Here is a 10,845-nt window from a genome sequence, read left to right as displayed (position 1 = left end):
AATCAATTTGGTAAAAAATTTATTTTTGGCTCACTTTCTATGACATCCAGATCTGTGTTAATATACATGGCAATTATGTTCTAAGTAGGAATGCCACAATATTTTACTGTATTCATTACTACATAAATATGTAGATTTATGTGCATGGCTCGTAAGTAGTAAATATTACCATTATCTGTCACCATAAAGCAGTAAAACCCTGGCTCATGAAGCAGCATTTTTTTGTCTTTCTCTTATGCTACAGTGATAAGGCAAAAATCAGAAGTGTTTATTTGAGAATTCTTATGGCCTTTACAACATATCTGACACCTCAAAGTCAAAAAGAAGCTTTGCTTTAAGAAACTTATGACATCTATCATTTAAAAGCAAACATAATTCTAAGCATGATTAACAAGGAACTAACACATTGTTTCAAAAGAGCGTGTCTGGAAACAGAACAGGAAAATCCCACACAGATAATAATCAAAGACTTCAAAAGAGCTGTGCCTGGTGAATCCTGCTTGGACCTAAAGCAGCAATGATAGAAACACAACAAAAGAGGCATAATAGGCAAAAGGTAGGGGAAAAAAGCACAACCCACACCCCCCCCCCAAAAAAAAAAAAAAAAAACTATGCAAAATAAACAGCATCCAGAGATCATTAATGCATCATTAATGCATAATTACAAGTATTTTTTACATTTTTCAATGATGGAAAGTAAAAAGAGAAGTTAAGAAGTTAAATAACGTTACTTGAGCAAAACATTTCACATAGCCCATGAAGCTGATGTAATCCACTTATTTGGCAGTGTGTGCCAGACTATTTCATAAGCGGCTGTTATAAAGTGATGTGTTTATTATGTTAATTTATGTTGCAACTCTGTGTAATATACACTATTTTAGTAATTATTAATGTCTAGAAATTAAAGAGATCCATATGGGCACTTAGGCCGATAAATATCAAGGTGTTTATTATCTGAAGTCCTAGAGTAACTCAGTATTTCCACCTTTATCTAAAATCTATGACAGTTCCAGCCTTTAGGGCTGGAACAACTATCTCAGCTAAAACGTTCAAAATATGAGATTTTGTTACATTTTAGCTGATGTCTGACTTCTGTTGAAACAGGCAGAGTTGTTTTCCCCCCTCCTCCCAGGAGTATGCTCCATCTCCTTTAGTATTTCTGTAACCATTCAGTGACCAGGTTCAGTCCACCAATGGGCAAAAACTAATACCAAAAAGAGGAGAGGGAGAAGACAAGGAAGAAGTTTGACTTTTTTGTTAGGGATGCTGTCAGTTTAGCAGGTTGAATCATGCAGATGAAGGGCAAGAAGAGAGGCATCAGAGCTGGCAGAAGACCCCAAGCAAGCGTGGCAGGAGCAGAACTAATCCCTTGAATAGCAGCAAGCCTTAATAACAGCCCAGCTATAAAGTGAAAGCACCTCCTGAACGATTCCTGGCTACTTCATGCAGTGCAAGAGGAGCATTTGGCACCTCCCATCCTTGACAGCCATGTTAACCAAGGGATAGGAGAGAGAAATAGGTTACATTATTAGTACCAATATATTTAAAGTTATGTGTCTGTTGTGCGTAGCTAAATCTTTAATCACATTTTGTACAAGGAATCAGGCAGCTGTACATTAGACTTTAAAAATCCAGTTGCAATTTTACAGGCATTAAGTATCTTAAATCCAAATTTGGAACAAAGCTGACATCCAAAATATTTGAAACTTGTAACTGTTCCATCTTCCTTACTGCTTGAAATGGTTGCAAAAGAAGGTGCTTAAATGCTAACAAGTGTAAGATATTTTGACACTTTACCACTTCTAAAATTGCCAAACACAGAAGAATAAGGAAGTCTGTAACAAACCTGATAACTAATATAAATCAACCAGTTTAAAACATCAGCCCCTTATCAGTAGAAAGAGTTGTTAATGTCTCTGAACAATAGAGTAGTGGCAAACAGGTATTCCGTTTCCTGACAGAGAAAGGCAACTTGATATATAAATACTTACTCAACAGGAGATTTTTTACTATAGATTAAGGCAGCCCAAAGATCAGAGCAATATTTGTGACAACTATTAATCTGTAAAAATGAAGTCTCAGCTATGTTCAGTGTCTTATATTATTTCCAGTTTTAAGCGAATGACACCTGGCCTCAGCAACACACAGCTCATCTGCATAGTGCTGCTTGACAGATTTAAAAAAAATCTGAAAACACTGCAACTGAAAAACTTACAGATCCCTTTTTGAAATTGGAAAAGGAAGAAGAAGCAGTCTTATAAAAAGGAGTGCTAGGATATAGGCTGAAACCAGCTGAGAGAGGGTACAGCTTCAGGACACGTGCCCTGTAGTAACCACCTTTCACATGGTGTGTGCAGAGGAAGCTTTCGGCTACTTGTCTCATCTCTAGGGAGTTGAAGTTCTTGTGTAGCAGTTCAGTATTTACAGGATTTGTCCTCAGTTTCATTTTCTTGGCATACTCAGTCACTACATCTGGATGAACTTTCTCTTCTCCCTGGGAACATGGTTTTGGCAGAGCATACGTCTGCACCAGAGAGGATGTTGGCCTTCAGTGGCAGTTGCCTAGATACCACCTTCTAAGTGCCAGAAGCCTGGACTTGTTTTTTCCAGCACAGAAAACTAATGCCTATTATTCCAACTGGTAATCTTCCTTTAAGTTCACCAACTTCTACATTGACCTCTATTAAATTCTGCTAAAATAAATGTAAGTAACATTTACTACAGAAATACACAATAGGGGACTGAAAAATATAACATTTTAATTACAAAAGCATTATTCAGAGCATAACATTAGGTTCCAAATATAATTTTAAAAAAAATATGCATTTTAAGAGCTTGTCTTGGAGTGTTACAAGGATGTTGGTTACTCAGGATTTAAGCAGGTTGCTAAATCCTAAGTGAAGCTGAAATGAATATAACTTTCAATATCTAATGACATCTTATGAGGGAACTTTCTCCAAACAGACTGAAGGGTTCCCAGATTTTTCCAGGGCTACTCAGTGTCTTAAACCAAGAGCCTGAAGCACAGAGAGCCCTAATCTCACTCTACAGAACTCACCCCGAAAGTTCTGAGATCATGGATGCAACCTGCTATTGTTACCTAAGGATCTCAGAAGTGCTGATCTGCAAGGCCTGAATTCCTAGGAACCCAACAGCTGCAGCAGATAACCAGGGTTTGCTTCAAGGCTTGCCGAGGGAAGTTTAGGGTTTGTACTGCTGTCCAGGTACACCAAGCACAATGTATCTCCTTTCCAGTACATCTGTCTGGAAGCTTACCAAGCAGTTATAAGCCCAAAAGGCAGCTGGATAACTGCTCCCAGCATAGGAAGAATCTTTGTATCTTTCTTTAGCTATGCAGGAGTACAGAATGTATGTTGTTTGAAATCACCCTGGAAAAAAGCTATGTTTTACAGAATTCCCATCTTCAGAAATTGAGGAAGCTGCTGTGGACTGAAAAATGATGTGTATGTTTCAGATCAGCAAAAATCCAAGTTTTTAACTGGCTCAAAACATGCAAAAGCTGAAATTAGAAATTAAATGAAATGTGGAATCCCTTTCCTTAGGGCAACTTATTCAGAAGATCTGTGTAAAAATTTATAGATCATAGCTTATACAAACCAACAATCTACATTCCTATGAAAAAAGTTTAGATACTTTACCTGTTTGCTTTGAAAAGCAAACTACTTTTAAAGATTTACAGGTATCCTTAAGAAAGTCACAAATAAATGTTAATATTGATCACTTGCACTTTACAGACTTCAGTTTTGTTGAGCAACAGTCACTTGCCAACAATAATGGGTGGTGATGTGGCAATTCTTCCATTGCCACAAATGACAGCACATGCCTTGGTGGACCAGGACTTGCTGTACATGTGCTCAAGCAAGGTATGGCACCTGCAGGAAAAAACCTATTTACAGTTCATCCACAGCAGTGCAGAACTGCTTGTTGTTACCATTCTCTAATTAAAAGTAGAATTTTTTCAATTGTAACAGGATGGTGCCACAAACACCTCTGATATTTTGAGTGAAGAGCCACCAACAGGAAAAGGTTATCTACTATTAACCAGGTATTTTAATGTAACTACTCTTGAAAGAAGACGAGGTTTGGCTCCATCTTCCATCTAAGAGGAACTTGAAAATGACCACTTTCTACAAACAAAAGCAGACTTTTCAATTGCAGCAAAAGATTTAGGTCAAGATCATTTTTTCCTTGAAGTCTAGGAGCAGTGATACAGACTGAGGAGGTTATGTGACTTCTGCCATCAGAGCTTAAACATGTTAGACACGTTTCTGCACAAAATGGTTGAGGTAAACCAAAATTTGCTTAAGAACTGGGAAATGGCAACCTCTCGTTTATTTTCTGCAATCAATAGGAAAATCTCCCTCTCTCTAAAAAGAGGAAAAAAACGAAAGCTCCCTCATTTTGAAAGATAAACATTCACAAAAAGCTCACTCAAGTTATCTAAGTCAATATCTGAAGGTTAATGTTTAGACAACAAAGCACAGCATGATGAAAGGAGTACTTTGTTGACAGAGCACCAGGACTCTCTACTAGCAATGGATTGCCATTGTTTTAGCACGGAAAGTCTGGTACCCACCACATGCAATAAATCACTGGTGCTTGTCAGATGTAGCTGCCAAGAAAACTTTCTTGCTTCAGAGAAGAACAACTAGTCCAGCATGATTTCAGCTGAGATCTTCAAAGAGTGTTGATGCTGTCAGAGATAAGCCCCGGGCATTAAGGAACTAGGGGGAATAGGGTTAGCCCAAAGGACTCTGGTTCAACCTGCCATGGAATACAGACAGTCAGAAATTTTACAGTTTCTATTTTTCATCAAAAAATGCCAGTCCTCATGTGTCACTTGATGACTCCTCTAAAACATCTCTTCCTGGATCCCACTAGCTCACTTTATCTAGCTCTTTGGCCAGCCATCAGTGTCAATCATCCTAAACTACCCTGACATGTAGCCTAACTTAGAGCTAGAGGCTTCAGGCTTTCAGTCTTGCTGGCTTCCAGGGATGGTAAGTACTCATCCTAGGAAAACCAGCTTCCACAGCAGTCTGCAGGCAAGTGCTAAGCTCTGACACTCCTCTACCTGTTGAGCTGAAGTGAAAATACATCACATTTAGTTCATAAGTTGGACTACTTTTTTTCAGACTGGTTTGTAAAATACCCCTAGAGTTATTCAGCCAACATGTCTCACCTTGTCAATAATTTTTCACATATATTTATGCATGAAACAACTGAAATATACTCCATGCTCCTCTGTCCAATACTCAGCTCCTCCTGCAAACTATCCCTTCCATTTCACTGCTCATGTCCTGTACCCAGCACCCCCAGGCCCCACCATGCTGGCAACCTCACCAGCTCCTGCCCATTAAGAGGGAGAGAGGCAGCTCCGTGCCTGTTTGAGAAGTCCCAGCAAACGACAGATAAGGCACCTGATCCTCCCCTCGCCTGTAGGACTGAAAGCAAGGACTTGGACCTAGCAAGCCAAATACTCACTAGGATAGAAACAGAAATGCCTTACTATGGAGACCTTCATCCCCTCTGCCTGCCAGGAAGGCAACCAAAGGGACAGGCATGACAAGGAAGAGACAGGCTTATCTCGGGAACAGCACATTCACACAGAGATGGCGCAATTACACACACTGCATTTCCCAATGAAACCGGGCTAAAACTCATAGAACATGCAGAACTCTCCTGTAATAGCAGCGCTAGCTTCAGCTAAGTTTTTTGAGACATTTAAGTCAATCTGCATTTAATTAACATTTTTTCCCAAGGAAAAAAAGTTCTTCACTTTTCCTTTGCTGCCTGCCTGCAGAACTAATCAAGAAAGAACAGATTTTAAACATCACATGCTGTAAACTTTGAAAAAACAAAGCAATGTAACCCTCTTCCAAATTTAGTTTGTTGATCAGAGGGAAACTCAATTCAGAAAAAAACAGATATAGCAAGCTGTAAAATTTTACGGTGAAGGAGAAAATCACCAATCTCATTTTGTTAACCATCCTCAAAGACCAAACACATACACTGGAAAGAATTTCAAACCCCAAAATACTCAGATTATGTGATACTAAATAAATTATTAAAGGAAAAAATAAGGTAAAGAAATTCTTTACAGCTGCATTATTGTGGCCTCTAATTCCACAGCAAGGCAGGAACTTTGTCACTGGCTCTATCAAGCCAATGCACTAACAGAATAATTATTGGTTTATCATTCCCTATAGTTAAGATTACTGTAGTCTATGGACTGACTAACTTTCCCAAGGCCCATTAAGTAGAAAACACCATGCCAAATCCTACATATTCTTTCTTCTTATCCTCTGTATGGCTGGAATCACAGTAGCAGACTGCAGCTGCTCAGGTGCCCAAGAAACCAGGAAGGTAAGAAATATTGCAGATGTCCACATCTATTTGTTCATGAATGTATAAATAAATATACAAAAATATTTATTTATCATTTTTATAAATATATTAATATATAAATTTATGCATATATATATTTATATCCCTTTCTACACACACCAGGACTACAAAACATTGAGTATTCTGCCTAATTATTGAAAAGAAAATTTGTTCACCTCAACAAAACTGAATTTAAGGTTGTCTCAGAGTCTGGAACAGAACAAGGACTTCAGCCTCATCCCTACCTAACGCAGTCAAACCTTTTGAGCAGCCTTGCTCACTGTAACACATTTGATATTAGGAAAACCATTTCTTGAGATGGAACTTCAGTGGATTTACATTCCTGTTGGCAAAAAACCCACAATTTGTTTTCTAATGTTCTAACAGAAGTACATGTTATCTAAGCACAGAATTAGACAAATTATCTGGAGTAAACTAGAGTTTGAAATCACAGTGCCTTAAATCCTGCAGACAGTAGGATCTTATTAATCTTGTCATGCTGTAAGATACTAGAAAACATAAGGAAACTTACAAAAAATCAAAGAAACTGGTTTTGTAAAATGGCTTATAAAACCAATTCTTAATATAAAACATTAAAAATGGCAAGCTACAAATAGTTGTGTGAACTGTTACTCCTGCAGAGCAAAGGTGCCTTTCATAACACGTTAAATCACAATATACAGAAATACTTCTAAGTGTATTCACTTAGCTTTGAGGTTTTCCCCCAGTGTCTAGCTAGAATGCTATAAGGTTTTGGTTTCTTTCACTTACATACTGTATTTGCCACTCAACATTACCTGATCAAAGGTAATTTTTGGACTTCTCCAACCAATTTCATTGCTCCACCAGAGAAAAATGTAATGGTTCACGAAGAAATAAAAATCAGCAACTGTCCTCTGACAAAATACCAGAATTATTTTTAAACTATGAAACTGATTTTGAAGAATCACCATGCCTAGGGTAAAGTTTTACTAACAATCTGAAAACTCACATTCCGTGGACTGTAAGAAGTTATTCATGAATCTTATTTTTAGTAAAATTTTAATAAAAGTGATGCTTTTCACATTCTGAAGAGCTAAAAATACATAAACTTATTTACATTTTTATAACAACAAAAATGTACAAATTGCTATACAAAATGCATTACCATCTCATGAAAAACAAGTTTTTGAAAGTTCTAGGAGTTAGGATATTACTAAGTCTGTATTTTCTGAAGAGATACCACTTTAAAGACTAAGTATCCATAACTGAACAGTGATTTTCTTCAGATTAATAAAAAATGCTTTCATGACAATTATGACTGTCATTACTTTTAATTTTAGCTGATACAAATATAGCCTCATAATAAAAGCTGATGAATTTATAACAAGTCAAAGCCAATATATACTCTTTCCCTTGAGATTTTTGCCACAGAAAGTTTCAAAATGAGAAAAGTACAGAAACTTCTTTCTAAGGAAAGAAGCCTAGCAAGAAGAATGTAAGCTACCCTTTTATAAACCCCTACTTTTGTACATAATCAGACAGTGCAGATGTTTACAGTTGTTTCAGAATTACACATATAGCAATCATTGTACGCTATCTGATACATGTTTTAGAGTGGAAATCATTCAGCACAAGCTGAACACACAGAATGGCAAATTTCAAGCCACATTTCTAGTTGAAACACACAAGCACATTCTGATACACAAAAGGAAATCTGACACACTAATTTTAGGAAAATATGGGACATCATATTGTACAAATGAAAAACATAACAGATCAGCTCAGTCAGACCTTTAACTACTGCTCAAATCACTGGAAATAGTCACATCTGTGCATTTGGGTGCTCAAGTTGTAAACAGATGCTGATTTACAAATTTGAGTATGATGAATAGGAGTCTATCAGCACTTCAGACTGGGTGATCACTGCAGTACCTGGAGTAGAACTTAAATCATGTATTGGGTGTAATTCTGATTAAACATATTTTATTTAACGTATTAAGATTAATGCAAGCCCCTACATTATACGACAACCTTCAAAAGCTGATAGCTATTTACTGATTTGAAAGCCACCCAAAGGAACACATCAGTTCACAAAGTATTCTGACATCAATGTACCTACAGTGGTTGTACTGGAAAGTGACTGAAAAATGCTTTGATTTGAACGCTGACAGCTTTTACCAAATGCTTCAGGATAATTCAGCTACTCTTAAAAGGCAACTGTGTAAAATCCTATTTCTAACTGAAAGGGAAAAAAACCCCACAACAACCAAAGTAATAAGCAGAAAAACTACTGAAGTGCCCAAACTGTTCTAATATTCATTTGAACCCATGACTCTGAAAAGGTGAAGTATCCTGTCCTCAGACATGCATGGTCCACAGATCTCAAGTGAAATCCTTTGTTACTTTCACCCATGAGCGCACTGTATGATTAGTAGAAAATCTTTAGCACACACAAAAAAAATGAAAGATGAAACTTGCAGCAAGAGAGCATGGCAGACCTGAGAGATCTATTAGTGCATAAATCTGCTTAAAAACTAAAAAGATAGAAAGAGAGAGCTAACAAACTACAATAAAAGTTATGTCTTTAAAGCAGTAAGTTATAACAGGGTGGGAAATGTTTGATTTGCACATATGCCTGCAAAGGGGTCACTAACTGAAAATAAAGAGTTGGTATTTTTCACAGCATCAGATTTACGGTAAAAAGCCGTAATAGTAATAATAATATTATGCTTTTCCCACCCTGGCAGAGAATAACATGAATTTAGAAGCACAGTAGAAGTGAAAAACAAAGAAGAGAAGAGATAGAAAGCAGCAGAGAAAGACAGAAAAGGTGAATACAGAGCTACAGAAGTGTTTATTGAGCATGCTACAGAGGTAAGCAGAGTACACACAAAATGAAATTAAACAACCATCAAACCTCCCAACTTTGTTAGAAAATTAATTTTTAATTGTGCCACTTCCAAACTATACTGAATTTTACAATTCTAAAGATGTAAAAACTCAACTAATAGAAAATATACATGACTTTTTTTTCTACATAGATAACAGAATCTATGAATCTTGAAACTAAGTACATCAATTTCAAAAAGTATTGGTCATTTAAACAGAATCAAGGTAACAGTTCAGACTGTCAGTGAACTGCTTTCAAATTAACTGGATCTGCAGATTCTGAGCCATGTTTATAGTAAAGTCAGATCAATTTCTAAATACAAAATATTTTGAAGAGATTTATTAAAACTGAATATTACAATGCAAGGTAAATTAAGACTAAAGGCACATAAACTTTGGTCCCACCTGGTTGTCAGTTTTAGAAAACTGCCACAAAATTTCCTGCAAGCATTTGCAGCAAACTTTCTTCATCATTGAAAAATACATGCACCATTTCCTGAACTAGCTTGACCAGTCTGTACATGCTCAGAAATCCACAACCATATTCCATATCTTAATTACAAACTAAAGATGGCAATATATATTGAAATGCACGTAAGTCATGTCAACTTCAAAAACATCTACGAAAAATATTCAGCCACAAACAAGACATTACTTAGTGCTGACATTTATATGATACATCCCACAAGAGTGTGTACAAAAAGGTTAAGATTCCACAATGCTTTTCACATAGGGCTCAAAGTCACAGAAGTCACTTTTTGTCCTTTAAGAAATTAATATTCTGCACCTTGTTAATTTTAACTAATGCCTACATTCATAACTGAATCTAGACCAGAACAATGAAATATAAAAGGCTTTTTTTTTAAAAAGAACACATAGCAAAAAGTAGCAAAAATCAAATAAAAGAATTTTACTCTTTCAGCATAATGCATCTTGTCCAATTAAAAAGAAAAATAAAGAGACAAGCCAGCAGATAAAGAAATCTATCAAGCAGGAGAAAATAAAAACTTAACCTTTTTACACACCCCTGCCTAAACATATTTAAATTATCGTGTAACAATGTGCCCCAGACAACCAAATTTGTTTTTTACTAGTTATGCAATTCCAGCAGTACTAATTTTCCTTTTTAAGGCACGTACGTCAACTAAGTTGAAAAAATGTAGTATTAACTTGAAATCTTTTAAACAAAACAATGGTTTATCTAAACAACAGTTGAACAGTTGAAAAGCAGTTAACATCACTGCCTTTTTTTCAATTACTTTTTTTAAAACAAGGAATGGTAACAGCATGAAAAAAAAAAAACAGAAGACAAACTCTGGTCCCCACTTTCCTGAACAGTCAAAAGGTGACAACACCAAACAATGCAATACACCTTCCTTCTCTATCTGCCTTTTTAAATAGTTGACTTAGAAAAAGAAACTCTCAGATGGTGACTTTCTCCCAGATTGTAATTGTGAAGATCAATCAAAGCCTGAATAGCTTCTTCTACTGTTGACATCTGAAGAAGTGCCATCTTGTGATCTCTTCTGAAACAAAATAATGGAATTAGGAACTTGAACACTGCAG

The 10,845-nt window shown here is 36.4% G+C and overlaps 1 protein-coding gene across 8 annotated transcripts in view; it reads right to left on the bottom strand.

Moving 5' to 3' along the window:
* Positions 1-9,225: 9,225 nt before the first annotated feature.
* Positions 9,226-10,845, bottom strand: part of PTBP2 (polypyrimidine tract binding protein 2) — a 46,850-nt gene continuing 45,230 nt past the window's right edge. For 5 of the 8 annotated variants that reach the window (XM_030279226.4, XM_030279228.4, XM_002190402.7 and 2 more), the window contains one exon: positions 9,226-10,805. In XM_030279226.4, coding sequence (XP_030135086.2) covers positions 10,673-10,805 — 133 coding nt within the window. In that variant the 3' untranslated portion in view covers positions 9,226-10,672. The remainder of the gene's footprint in view (positions 10,806-10,845) is intronic. The other 3 variants (XM_030279227.4, XM_012575202.5, XM_012575203.5) reach the window with 1 other exon arrangement.

Source organism: Taeniopygia guttata, chromosome 8, assembly GCF_048771995.1.
Source record: "Taeniopygia guttata chromosome 8, bTaeGut7.mat, whole genome shotgun sequence".
Taxonomy (NCBI): Eukaryota; Metazoa; Chordata; class Aves; order Passeriformes; family Estrildidae; genus Taeniopygia; species Taeniopygia guttata.
Note: the sequence above shows the minus strand (reverse complement) of the source record. Positions and strands in the feature narration are given on the sequence as shown.